The sequence below is a fragment of the Melozone crissalis genome, unplaced genomic scaffold (genome assembly GCF_028551555.1).
Source record: "Melozone crissalis strain CALT ecotype California unplaced genomic scaffold, PUWL_Pcris_2 ptg000042l_1, whole genome shotgun sequence".
In the NCBI taxonomy this organism is placed as follows: domain Eukaryota; kingdom Metazoa; phylum Chordata; class Aves; order Passeriformes; family Passerellidae; genus Melozone; species Melozone crissalis.
In genome coordinates this window covers 4,448,991-4,463,237 of record NW_026535820.1, presented here as the reverse complement: position 1 = coordinate 4,463,237, position 14,247 = coordinate 4,448,991, and the positions used below count along the sequence as shown (strand labels likewise).

The 14,247-nt window shown below is 36.3% G+C and overlaps 1 protein-coding gene across 1 annotated transcript in view; it reads left to right on the top strand.

Moving 5' to 3' along the window:
* Window positions 1–14,247, top strand: part of PREX2 (phosphatidylinositol-3,4,5-trisphosphate dependent Rac exchange factor 2) — a 166,250-nt gene that overhangs the window by 99,296 nt on the left and 52,707 nt on the right. Inside the window, exons 27-31 of the mRNA XM_054285170.1 lie at window positions 3,403–3,582; window positions 6,313–6,407; window positions 8,372–8,454; window positions 8,791–8,881; window positions 10,083–10,211. Of these exons, the coding sequence (XP_054141145.1) occupies window positions 3,403–3,582; window positions 6,313–6,407; window positions 8,372–8,454; window positions 8,791–8,881; window positions 10,083–10,211 (578 nt within the window). The remainder of the gene's footprint in view (window positions 1–3,402; window positions 3,583–6,312; window positions 6,408–8,371; window positions 8,455–8,790; window positions 8,882–10,082; window positions 10,212–14,247) is intronic.

Here is a 14,247-nt window from a genome sequence, read left to right as displayed (position 1 = left end):
ATTCCTCATGGACATTGAGTGGACTGCCAGTGAGTCATTACTGTAGAGGAAAGCAGTTCTAAAGAGGAAACAGGATAGCCAAGAGACCTACTTAAAAGTGCTGAACGGGGAAGAGTGAGCAGTTCAGAGATGTGTGGTATATTAGAACATTGTTACAGATGCTAATTAACTCTTGAAATTTAGGAATAAAGAAACAAAAGATAGAGTGACATGATAGATAGTCCAACAGCCATGCTTTAATTAGAAATTTTCATACTTAAACAGCTGGGAGGAAACGCTTGATTTTGTGCTTTTTATAAGCACAGTAGAGTTTATTTTTTCTGTTGTGGCATAGTAACAATAAAATCACTGTCTCTTTTTATTGACTTGATTATTATCGTAAACAATCCTCATTATTTTAATATGAACATGGTATCTATCACAATTTTTAATTTATGTTGATATTGTGTGACAGAAAAATTGGACTACTGAATAACTGGTAGCCTTTACTTAGTGTTGAAAACTTGCTCATGCATGTTACTAGAGGTCTCTGCTCTGTGTTGAGGTCAGTGCTGGTCTGTGTTTCAGCTCACAAAATCTTGGGGCAGTGTTATCTGCTCAACTTCTGCTGTCTGTTAGTGAATTAAAAAATGAGTATTTCATCTGAAGAGCAGGTCTATGACAGCCTATGGATTATGGCAAGGGAACATTTAAGAGAAGATTTGGTACTCCTAATATTTTCTGCCTAGGAGTTTATAAGACGGTTTGCTGATGAGTTTTGGCTGGATAAGTGATGTAGTACTGACAGAGAGAGAGAGAGAAATACCCACAGAAAATGTATCCCCTTTCCACAGCCTCTCCAGGCTCCACTGTGCTCACATTCAAATAGTTTAATGGAATCCCAGTAGTTCTTTAGTGATGCTGCAGATACCCCATGTTGCTGCTAGGTGTTACACAGAAATAAGTCCTTTTTTTCAAATTGTTTTCTATACTGTGACTCTGCTGGGTTCTTGGCTCATGCACTCAGTGCTCTCCCACCATCCCAGCTCTTTTTTGGAAAGATGTCTTTTGGGACCATACAAGAGGCTTGAACATTTTTCAAGCCTTGAGGAGTGAGGAAAAGGCAGAGAAGGTTTTTTGTTACTGCCTTTTTTAATTCTTTGACTAACCATAGCAGGTTTTGTTTGTCAGGGTTGTGTTGACTTGGGTTGCACATAGGAGTAATTCCACAGGAGAGGATTTTTTTTTAAGATTTAAGTTTCCGTGTTTCATTGAAATATTCTTCATAGAGATTCTCTAGCTGTTAGTTACTATTCACTTGTAGTTCTTCTTCTATGAGAGCTAGATATCTAAGGTAATTTTGTTTGGTCTAGGCCCATCTCTGGAGAAAATGTATTGTGCATGTGTTGTGTTTAAGAAGAAAAACAAAAGTATATTTAAGCAAGATTACTGAGGAGGACATATATCCGGCTTTTTATTTTAAACTCCCTGGAGTGAGTTTATTAGAGCACATCAGTGACTTCAGTAACTACTTTCTCCAGGACTTGGTAATCCAAAGTTCCATCTTTCGTTCGTGATAGTTCAGCAAAAAAATTTTCCTTAGAAGAAGAGCGTGCCTGCTGAGAGAAACGGAAAAGCCCCCTTAGGAAAAGATCCAGCTACCTTAATCAGTCTTTTACTGAGCTCTTGGCAGCAGTGACTAAACAGTCACATAAAAGAAGGGCCTATAATAGTCTGTCTGTGTCTTGACAAATAATTACTCAGGGGAAGGTATTTGCAGGAGCTGAAATTGCAGTTCATTATACTTGTTTCTTAATCTTGATTATTTTCTTGCAACAACAAAATCCCCGAGAAGTTACTAGAATTAACTTTTATTTTTAAGTGGATGAGAGTGGGAACACAAGAAGAAGCAAAAGTATAGATTTATCTTTGTTCTTATCTCATCTTTCAACAGGCAGAACTAGATGGTCTTTTCGGAATGGACCTTTTGGTTTAAGAGCAGTGTTAGAATTTCTGCCATGAATTTGTCTAATCTTTTTTTGAACCCCTTAGATATTTCTTACTAAGAAAATAAGTTTTACAGGTATGAAGAACTGATTTCCTATGGTTTCTGCTTCCATAACACATTTATTTTAGGGCAAGTTCAAAACCACATATGCTCTAGCATGAGATTTACACTGAACACTGATGTAAAATATGGGTCCCATCTCTCTTCCTGTGCTCATGGAATTATGCTTGTCAGTGACTGGAAAGAACTGAGTTGTGATTTCATACTGCTATGAAGTGTTAGGGCATAATGTAGCCCAAAAGAAATCAGTCTATTGGAGGGGTGAGTTTAAATTCTGGTGAAATTATACCTTTAGTATAATTGTTCTGTATTGTAGTTGCAGTTCAGGTCAGTATCTTTAACTGTGTGTGGGATAAAATCTGTCTATTCCCATCAGTGGGGAGAATTTCATGTAAGAAGATGTAACCTATTTTTGAATCCTACCATGTAGCTGGTAAGAAAGTTTGCCAGTTGACCATTCTGACAGTTCCTTCAATAAGACTCTGCTGCTATTTCTAAGTAATTCAAGGGGGAAAAATTCAGTGTCCTCTGATTTCAGGTAGTTAGCAAGTAGTTTTTTCAAGAAAAATGCTGCTTTTGAAATCAAAACAATAATTTGAAAATGTGATTTTAATGGAGTGTTTGAGCAATAGGAATTAAAGGACAATTGCCCATTATTGCTGTTCTGATCTTGAAAGTAAATTAGAGCATCTCAGTATGAATTAATCATCCAAGAATATGAATTTTTCACTGCCAGTATTTCTGCATGTTCTAAAAGTAGCAATCTGCACTGTTCTCTCTTCTTGGCTGGATGTCACTTTTGTGCTCATCACAGACGCCTGTATATTAATCATCAGTTTTACTAGTGATAATGGCTCAGACACTTTGAATGTCACGAAGTACACAGAGATGTTAATAAAGATCATTAAAATGCCCTAGTAGAATAGTTTGTGGTGCACACTGGCATGTCTTGTACAGTATTAACTGGGAAAATACATGCTTTGCACAGACATACAGTTACTTTCATTTGTTTTCTTGATTTGTGCTAAGTGCAGGATTCATATTTAAAAATAGTTATGTTAATATGCAGTTTGACCCCAAGTGTCCAAGAATGTGCTGTATTTCTTCTCCAGCTGGAATCATTGCTTTCATACATGATGAAGTATTTGGTAAGGTTAGTGGGTTTCACTGGTAGACTTTCTGACAACGGAATGTGTCAGTTCCTTCCCTTGTTTCAAATAGATATTGACTGAATTAAGATATTCCCTTCACATATTATAGAATAATAATTGGAGGATGCTGATGAGAAATGTTGTCTGGTTGCTAGCTCACTTTTGAAAAACATGAATTTGCCTTTATTTTTGTGTGTTTCACAGCCTTCTTTCTTCAATAACATATTCTCCCAAATCTGAACGCAAAACACCTGAGCCTTTAATACCAGCAGACAGTGATAATGAAAAGGGGGAAAGGAATGGGAAGAAAGTTTGTTTCAGTGTAACAGGTGATGAGCAAGAAGATTCTGGTCATGATACCATCAGTAACAGGGATTCTTACAGGTAACTTTATTATTAATATTTTTATTTTTCAACTGAATCAAATATGGAAGCTTGTAAAGTATCAAGTGGTTATGAAGACGACTAGAATATGATTCTGGCATTACTAATGGAGGAGTAACTAGCCTCAGGGTATGTAAAATAAAGTCCTATGAGTCCTGGTTAGTTGTTATATCTTGGTCATCCAAATCTGGATAGGATATCACAACTAAAGATGTAAAACCTTACTTTAGATTACCTGTCTTACAAAAACTAGAAATGACTGGTTTTTATGTCTCCAACAACAAACAAAATATCTACCATGGAAAGCAAGGTGATAGACCCACTGTGATGGGGGTTCTATATGATCTAAAGAAAAATATAATATTTATCAACATATATTTCTCACCTTCTTTCACTCTGAATACTGTAGCATCAACTCACCTCTGGAATTTGAAATGCGTACTGTGAATGTGAAGATTAATAATTTTGAAAAGGAAGGAGTAATTATAGCAAGTATAGTTCTTATATAGAGGATACTCTCTTGTTTAGAGAAAATTGGCTAATGATATAAAAATGAAATTCAAATTTTAGCTGCGAGTAAAATGAGAGTTCATTATTCAGTATCATTATCATGCTCAGAAATTAGAATCTCAGTAGGTTTATCATTCTTCTACAGAACTCTGTGTTACTGAGATCTCTTCCCTAAGCTGTATTTGATTACTGCAGCCTGGTACATATGAGCTCCTCATCAGAGTAGAAAGAGAACTACACAGATGTAAACACAGAGATAGTTTGCACAGAATAAGTTCATTTTGTTCTTTCCATGGTGAACATAGAGGCAAAGTTCTTGGTCCAGCAGAAGCACATTTAGAGTTTGCTGCATGTTCATGATGTGTCAAACTGACTGTTCAGAGCTGTTCCAGTGGTGTGTGCTTGCTCCTGTTGAGAGGTTTCCCAGCTGGCACAACATTTGTATGTGGAGAAAGGAGGTGTGACCCAGGACATGAGTGTCTCTTTGTTCAAAACATTTTCTTTATTCTGATTCCTCTCCTTTACAGTCCATTCTGGCTGTGTAGGAATAATAAAACCTAGGGTTCCATATGCAGAACAATCATAAAATTTGTGCATTAAAGACAAGTCTTGGAGTGAGATTAGAATGTTTTTTTCTTTGCTTAAATAATTGTATTAGTCAATACTGAAAAATCTCCAGCTCTCATAATGCCACAGTGGTTATTATTGGAACTGTTTGGCTAATTTCAGCCATTATAATGCTCTCATTTTGTGTAGAGTCTGCTTCTAAACCTTAGAACACAACACAAAAATCATGCAGAATGATACAGCAAATGCATCTAATCTGTTTCTCATTTTCCTGTGTTTTATTTTCTCATGCTTTGCACAACTCAGTTTTAATTAACCTTCATCTCCCCTTTGGAGACTTTAATAAGTGAATAGAGTTAGTTAGAAAACATTTCTTAATATCCAGCCAGAAATTTTTAATACTCCTTGGGACTGTTCACCCACTATTAGGAACATGTTGTTACTGATGTCTTTTCATCTACTTAATGGTTATGATTGTAATTACATCATATTGCTTCATTTAAAAGTTTAACTCCTTCACTTACCTCGTTGACTACAGGTCCAAAACATGTACATTAGCCAGGAAATGTAAGTCACTCTCCCTAAATTAGTGAAAAGTCACTTCTGTATCTACACAAATAAAGAAAACAAATAGGGAGCACATGTATAACTGCAATGTTATTTTAAGAATGGATATATTAATCTTGGTGAGTGGGTACACCCAAACCATAAAACAAGACCCATCTCATTATGTATAAACCTCCCTTAGGTACACTTTTACATTATCTTACATTCACTTGGGTTTTTAAGACTCCCTCTGCTGGATAATTACTTAAGCATCTCCTGCATTGAAATGAAATGATTTTCATATGGCTAAACAACTCTGAAGACTTTGAATTCAAATATATCTTCATAGGATTTTTATTACAAAAGTCTGTATTTCACTCTGGTTTTACTGCAGGAGTAGGTATATCTCCATGTATTTTCTGTACAGAAAAAAATTTTTTTGAGAGAAAACAGAAAAAAATTACAAATTTAGATCCCAAAATCTCCCTATTAGACCAATGTGGGTGAGATTTCATATGCATAGAAGTTTTGACTGAAGCCACAGATGTAAATGTCTATACATCTCTAAAAAAAGGAACAGCTGGAAGAGATGGGATCATGAACTGTTTTGGCTGACAAGGAAAATAGTTTGTAATTTCAGTTTTGGTGCTACTCAAATGGATCAAATCTCTTGTAAACCCACAGTGAGACTCTGTTATGCAAGTTGTAAAGACTCAATGTTTGTATTAGCCGTGCACTGGGAGAAAACGTGAAGTAACTGAAACATTTGAGGCCACAGAATCAAAAACTACCACTCATGCAAGAAAAGTTGGTTGTTTTGCATTCAAAGTCTGTATTACTATTCTGCAAGTACTTGTTCACAGGTAAGGGGAAGGGAGATAATTGAAGCATCTATTTTGGGAATCCGGTCTCCTGAGTCTTAGCAGGACTGCAGATTAAATGAAAGTGTAAGCACAGGGACCTTCATTGTGTATAAAGAATTACACAGACCATCTCATCATTAAATTTAGGATGGGAAGGGGAAAGAATTTCCATAACTTTTTTTACAAAGCCTGTGTTAAAGGACATAGCTTTATTTATTTTTTTGTTTTGTGTTTTATTTTCTAGCGACTGCAACAGCAATAGGAACTCCATTGCCTCTTTCACCAGCATTTGTAGCAGTCAGTGCAGTTCTTACTTTCACAGTGATGAAATGGATTCAGGTATGTTTAGAAAATTCATCTATGAATCTGTCTTCTTTTCCTTTTATTAAATTTTATTATTTTCATTCGCCAGGCAGTTTTATTGTTTTCATTTTAAAAATCACATCCTCCTTAGCAATAGAAGCTCATAATTTTGCTTCTGCCTAGCTAGTGCTGCACTTAGGAATCCTTCTGTAAAAGAGAGGCAACATTCCATTATATCTGTGAATAGGCTGTATTAGAGCTCCTGGAGTCCTGTTTTTCGTGTCTTCCATGTCTTGACAGTGCAGTGTGTTGCACAGAGTGAGGAGCATTTTAGGTGAGTGGGGAATGCTCTCCTGGCCAGTGTCAGCACCTAGGCAGCAGGATATGGCTCTGTGTGTGTTTATAGGAAGGAATGTGAGACCACATAGGAGCACGTTCTTGTTTATGCCTCGACAAATTGCATTTAAGTAATTGCAGCTGCTAATAGGAATGGGATGGAATTTAACTGCATGGAGAAGGAGGTCATATACTCAGGGACTAATAATAAAAAAATATTTGCTCTAAGTTGGGAGTTTATCATTTGGGAATGATGTAGGGAAAGAAAAAAACTGAGTATATTATGAATATGAACCCCCAGTGAGGCCTGGCCATATCTTTTATTGTTCATTGTACCAGGAGAGATATTTTCAGTTGAACAGGAAAATATTAAGACATTATGCTAGGTATCTGAGATACCTTCTGAATTATGCAGCGTAATGTGAATAAGACAGAATTTCATTTCCAGAAATGATACATACTTAGACAGCAAAGCTAGTACAGAGTAAAGGATGAAGGACATAATAATTGTTAATAAAAGAGGAGAGACCCAGGGTCCATATCTTCAGCTTAAGATAAGAATGAGCTGATATAGTCTTGTGTAGCCTCAAGCTGATGCCTAAAAGAACATGTCTTGGCTAGCCAAGCACAGATGCAGTGCTTTAGATGACAAATACTGCTGCTCAGGGAAACTCACACTCTCTGCTGGCTTAATTTTCAGCTGGTTCCAATGCTAATCTGGTCAACTCCAGACCAGGGGTTTTGGGCACTGTGTTCTCTTGCAATTTAAATCCTGTGAAGAAGTATAATGGTTGTAAGAACTAGAGGAGCTAAAAAAAATCAAGGACAAAAAAGTGCCGTTAAAGTGTTTCACTGACATAAGAAAAATGAGTCTAGATTAACCTTGAATAAATTTGAATAATAAATTATCAAGTGGCTACTTCTTGTCTGTAACCAATATCAGGGAGGAAAACCAATTTTAAGCTCAAATTTTCGACCTTTTTTGAAAGAGTTCAAGGTATGTTGCCTGTTGTCTGAAAGAGCAAGTGACAGAGCAGTGACCTAAAAGAGTCCTTCTCTTTCGCACTTTCTTAGGAAATTATGTGCTTTGTGTTGCTAAAAGCTTCATGTCAAATAATTTGGGTGCTGTATTTTTGCTGAATTGCGAAAATCTCAGAACCATTCAGTTAGCAAGAGCATTAGGACTGTGAATTATCTGTAGAGTCCTTATAAAAACTTCACACTGAATGCTTTTCAGTGACTTTGTGGTCTGCTGTGTTAGGTTCACACTACTTGGCCCTTTAGTCTGGAGTTCTAGTTCTAGTATGTTCTCTAGAAGAGAAGTATGTTCTAGAAGAGAAGAATTGCGTGTTCTGGTCACGCAACTCTTGAGGTTTCAAGGGACCTTTTAGGATGATCTGGTCTAGTCTCCCCTTCCAGCAGGCTCATCTAGAGCAGGTCTTCCAGAACCATTACCAGTTGGGTTTAGAATATAGTCCTTTCTTTAAGAGCTATTTCTGTATTATCAAGTAACTAATAAATGCAAAATATGTGGGGAGAGCAGTTACTGTAGTCCTGACAGTGTTAGCATCAGTCTGTGTGCAAAGCAGATTATCTAAGCTGCAAAGGTTTTGGGAAACATGCTGAAGCTTCTAAACAGTTTCTCATTTTAAAATATTTTTCAGGGGATGAGCTTCCCATAAGTGTTCGAATCTCACATGATAAACAGGACAAGCTCCATAGCTGCTTGGAGCATCTCTTTGGTCAAGTATGAGATTATTTTTCTTGGCTTTGATATTGATGTCTGTGCTTGAGCTAAAATGTCTTTAGAAAATACTTCTTCTTTTTAATTTTCCTTCCTACTGTTTACTGAGATGGTATGTATTTACTCATTTTCCCTCAGTTTTCTGTAAATAGTCCAAAACTGCAAATTAAACAGGCCTTTAAATTTAGTCTAACATTCTCCAGTTTGTTACTTTAACTAGAGCCATTAGGTAAGAAAAAATCCCAAGTTGCTGGTCAGGAGTCCACATTTCTTACAGAAAGAATTTCTAATTGTTGCTGTAAAAAAAGCATCTTTCTCACAGAACCTTGATCCCAACAGGTCGATTCAATCGTCAATCTTTTGAAAGGACCGGCTGTGATGAGAGCCTTTGAGCAGACAAAGTACTTCACACCAGGTCGAGGCCTCCAAGGTAACATTTAATTCCAGCTATGAGAATGAAAAGGCAGCTTGAAGGGTCCATGGCAATGGCTGTCCACTCCTTGAGCTGGTGTTAAAGGACTGATTTTGCTTAATCTTAGTATATTCTGCAATAATTGATTATTGAAGTTTATTTTAAATAGATATTAATTCTTGGTTGAAAACTGACTCCTTATATTTTATTGCATAATGTAGAAAAAAATTTAAAATTCAACTGAATTTTAGACTCTAAACTGACTGTTGTATTGCTGAGGTTTTTGAAGCAAGAAGCAGTGTTTTTATATATATTGCAGGTGGTTTTTTGTCAGAACTACTGAAGCCATTCCTGATCTGTTTTATTACTAATACCATATTTTTATAATTTTTGTAGTTGTATTATGTTTGAAGTTGTTTTATAAATAGTTTGTGATTTATAGTCACAGCAATATTTATGCCAAATATATACTTATGTAAATATTACTGATTGCTTAAAAAGAAATATCCTGTATGTAAATTCAGGCACTCCACTACCACTTGTATGGTTGCTTAAGTCTAAAGGTGTGAATAAGCATCAGGTGGTGGTCATAAGTGATGAAAAAGAGAAAGGACTTCTTTCAGTAGACTGAGTTTAAAAAAAAAGAAGTTCAATGGGAACCTGAATGTTTTATTAATGTCACTAGTAAAGTGTATTGATTCCACACGTCTTTTAGCAAAGAATACTGGTTTTAGGTGGTCAGAGGGTTTTTACCCCAATTATGAGGTTTTACAAGGCCTGAATTACTAACTGCTAAATGAATTTGCATGAAAGAGCATATAACTTTTTTATTTTTTTCTTTCTTTTTTTGGGTGGGTTTTTTGTTGGTTTGTTTGGTTGTTTTTTTTTTTTTTGTTTTGGTTTTTTTACTAAGTCATTTTGGTTCCAATTTAATTTTCTGATTAAAACAATTTTGCCTCTGAAAGTTCCAGGGTTCCACTTACCATGCACCTTTTGTGTTATGTACCTGCTTCAGAAAGAATCATGTTTGGGGATGCTCACTCTCTCCTTAGACTTGAACAGGGAGCTCAGATGACTGTTAGATCTGTCTAGCTTTAACTAGAGTTAAATAACTCGCCAACTCCTTGAGCAGTGAAAACATTTGGGAAAAAAATAAATGTCTTACTGTGACTTTCTCAGGAGGCTTCAGCAGAAAAATACTATTTTTGTCCCTGCTTAGAGTTTCAGCAAGAAATGGAACCGAAGCTAAGCTGTCCGAAGAGGCTGCGACTCCACATCAAGCAAGACCCTTGGAACCTCCCCAGCAGCGTCCGGGGCCTGGCCCAGAATATCAGGAAATTTGTTGAAGGTTAGTAAGTGCAACCTGATCCTAAATTATCACTTCATTTATGATAAAGAGGGGAAGGGAAGGGGAGAGGAGAGGTGCAACTGCTTCCTGCTGCTTCTAGGCAAGATTTGTGGAACGCAGTGTAGTTGTAGACAGGTTGTACTCTCAATAACAAGGTTAGTGGAGTTTATCTCAGCTATCTTGTACTTAGCCTGTTGGCTTTAGATAATGAAGAGAAAATAGTCTTCTGAAGAGAAAATACTCTTCTGACAAATGGAAACAGAGGAACCATATGTTGGATGTGCTAAGTCTTTCAGTGTGCTAGGTTTTTCAGTCTAGTAGGCTTGTCTGATTTATCACAGAACATCATGGGACTGATACACCAGAATGAGGCTTTTGTTGAAATTAAACTTTTTTTTCCCCACTGTCTTAACTGGAGAGATAAAATCTCTGCAGCTTTTCTCCTGTACCTTGCTCTTCTCTGTGCTTTTCTGGAGCCATTATCTCTCCTTCTGCTGTGAAGCCTTGGTTTTCATTCAATCCATCCCAACTGGTGGATGGACTCTTCCTCTGCCTCCCTTCCACCAGTGTATAGAAGTTACCAAGTACTCTGCTTCTCTTCATCACCAAGTGACAGTGTGAGCTGAGGTTTAGGTTTTTTCTGATGTCTTCATAAGAAAGTAACTGCCTTTTCCCTCCAGAATCTCTTGCCTTTAATTCCTGCTTTATTTCCTGTGCTGCTTGATAAAGAAACAGAAATAAAGAATTAACATTATTTTTTATAAAAATGCCTGTGCTAGGATTCTGCGTGGGAACAAAAATTTAGGACTAGCTTCAAATTATTTGTGTGTGTGTGTGTGTGTTTAGCTTCTTCTGTTTGTGGGCTGGTTTCTACAGTGTCCCTTAGAGAAACTGTTAAATATCAGACCAATGGGATAGAACTTTGTGATAAGTTTTATTATTATAAACTTTCAAAAACCAACCAGCCAAATCAAACAAACTCTTCCCTCTCTGACTTGGAATTTCTGATTGGAGATACATCATATTTTCAGATCCTGCATTAGAAAATTATAAAAACAACCACATAAATGTCTCTTTTTTTGAAGTCAATCACAGTGGGTTGACTCTCTAATACTAAGAATACTCCTTTTAGTTTAATGGTGGCTGTCACTGAGTGAAAAATTAATAAATAGTTTAAATAGTTTTGAATCCCTTTTTTTTTCTACAGATCCTTCTTCAGCTTAAACGGAAGTATTTTCAAGTATTTATCAGGGTTTCTTTCAAAGTTGAGGAGGAAGGGAAATGTGTTGTGAACAATCCTTCCTTGGCCCCTTTCAGAAGCTAAGCTCACCAGATCATTTTCACAAAACTTGTTTGCCCATGAATAGAATTAGTAGACCTAACCCATTTGAGCAGTGGTCATATATTCTCAATATTGAGCTGAGATTATTCAAAATCTTGTGGGAGAGTTCATCTAATCCAAATGATTTACTGTCTCTTTCTACTATAAAAATTATTTTTACTGTACTCAGCTCAGTACTGAGAAGTAACCAGCAACTGGATTTACCTGAAATCAGGTGAACAAGAACCAGGGTTCACAATGTTTTTAACAGCTCCATTTTCCCTTTGTATCTTCATTTCTTGATTTCTTCCTTCCTGTCTTGCCATCATACACTGTGTTCACAGCTGGTCTGGGTACCTAGGAGAGCCACCAGTACTGCCCTGAGCTATGTATGGCTGGAAACCTAAGACATGGCACAGAGACTCGTCTCCCCATTTCCTCTCTTATTCACTTGATTTAGGAAAAAACCCAAAGGGTGCCACCTGATATGACAGTTTAGCTGGTCTTATGAGAACAAGTTGAACAATGTCTTTGGATTTTAGAAGAATCTTCCTGTTTGTTTTTGAGTAAAAGACAATATGTCAGTAATTGAGGAAAGCAGATACATTTTTCTCTTCTAAGAGGAAGTAGACAAAGGAGACCACAGATACAGCTTCACTCACTGTGGGCAAAAAAATGTAATTAAAACTTCCAGTTGTTATAAACATACTTAACCATTATTGTTCAGTGCTGAAGTAAGGATGAATCCAATAAATTCATCTCCTTGTTGAAAACTGACTCATTTTTCTTTTTATAAAAGTATCACAGGATATTTTAGTTTTTTATTCACTGTTCTGTTGTTAGATTCGATTGATTAGTGCATTAAAGCAGGAGACATGGGAGCCTCCCAAAGATGAAATGTTTTAAGTCGTAGATACTAAGATTCCTTATATTTACTTTGTTTAATAAATATGATGAAATGGGAAAACTCAGAATGCCTTGAGGATGATTGCTCTGGTCTGTCAGTTTTCTGTTTATTAGTGTTTAAATTCAGAGAACTACTAAAAAATCCATGAAGGTTTGCACAGATTGAAAAAAAAAAAAAAAGAAAACAAAACAGAATCAAACCAACCAAGCCTTCCTTGACAGTAAAATTAAAATTTAGCTGTACCTTGCTTTGTCTCATTTCATTCGACTTATCATATCATTACAGAAAGAAAAAACTTCAATGGTTACACTGAAAGTCCAGCCTAGAGAGCTAATCTAGTTGCTAGCATTGAAGAGTCTCTGAAGTAATATGCAGGTTCTAGGAGGATTTATCTGGAGCTAAGTAACTAAAGAAAAGAATTAAGTTGTTTCTTGGATTGACTGGGCCTAATAAATTGTTAAACCATTCAAGCTAAAGATAAGCTGTTGGCACTGGCAGAACTTTGATGGTGAAGTACTTGATTTTGGTGGGGAGGGCAGCAGTCAGCGCAGGGATTGGACAGCCACCAAACAGAGGAAGAATAATGTAGGTACTTGATTGTGAATCTGTGTGAGATATGTAACACAAGAATCAGAAAGCACAGGAGGAAAAGACTGGAGTAGGAACCAGGAAAACAAACAAGGTGGATGGAAAGAAAGGGACTCAACAACAGAAGGGTGTAAGCAAAATAAAGACAAGGAAACATTTCTGTAGTTGCTTTTTCCTGCAGAAAAAATCGGAAAGATTTTTGATCAAAGGAAGAGATGTTCTGGAACAAGTCAGATTTCTAGCCAGCTAGTCATGTAACTACATGAGGAAGTGCAGTTGTTTTTCTAGCACTGTAATTTTAAGTTTAAACAGGAAATATGATGCAATTGAGAAAGTTCTCATATATTTTAAATTAGGAGTGAGGTATGACAGAGCCTTTCGGTTTATGAAGGTATAAAAAGTGTATTTCAATTTAAATAATAAACCATGCAGTGCAATATCTGTCTTTTTGAAACATTTTCAGGTGTGAAAAACAAAATAAAACTAAAATCTAGCCTTCCCTGGCAAAGATCAGAATAGCAGGATAACATGGGTTTTATTTTTTAATAAAGTACAAAAGAATATTTAAAAATAAAAGAAACTGAAGGTATCTTGCATTACAAATCAGAATGTAAGAGAAACTGCTAGGGAGTTATTCCTTTCCATACACCATGTAGCAAGAAGGAGTGAGAGCTTTCATAGCATTTGGTATTTGTTGAAAAGCAAATGATTGACATCCAAGGTTCACTTTTAACCCCAGGTAAGTAGACAAATAATCTAAAAATACTTTTTTGCCTGTGGGAATATTTTGAAGCACAGAAGACTTATAGCAGTGATAAAAGAGAGTTGCAGTGTCCTGTGATTTTCCCATAAGCAGGAAATCATTATTTATAGATACCTCAAATTCTTCTGAATACAGAGATCCAGCAAATCTTGTGTAAAACAAGCTGCAAGTAATAGCCTGGATGTATCTAAGTTATTCAGATAAAAGTTGTATTTCCCCACACTCTCTTTTCAGTTACTAAGTTATGGTTGGACTCCAAGATGCCCGGTTATAAATCTCTGTAAGGGGTTGTGTTTTCTTTTTCAAAAGACAGAAGACAATGACCTAGAACCAGGAATTTTCAGGAATAACTAGTAATTTTTAATGTCTGGGAGTTGGTATTTGAGAAACTGTGGCAGTCACAGTGTAGGGGGAAATACATTATCAAATTATATTTTTGTACATATAGCCAATTTCA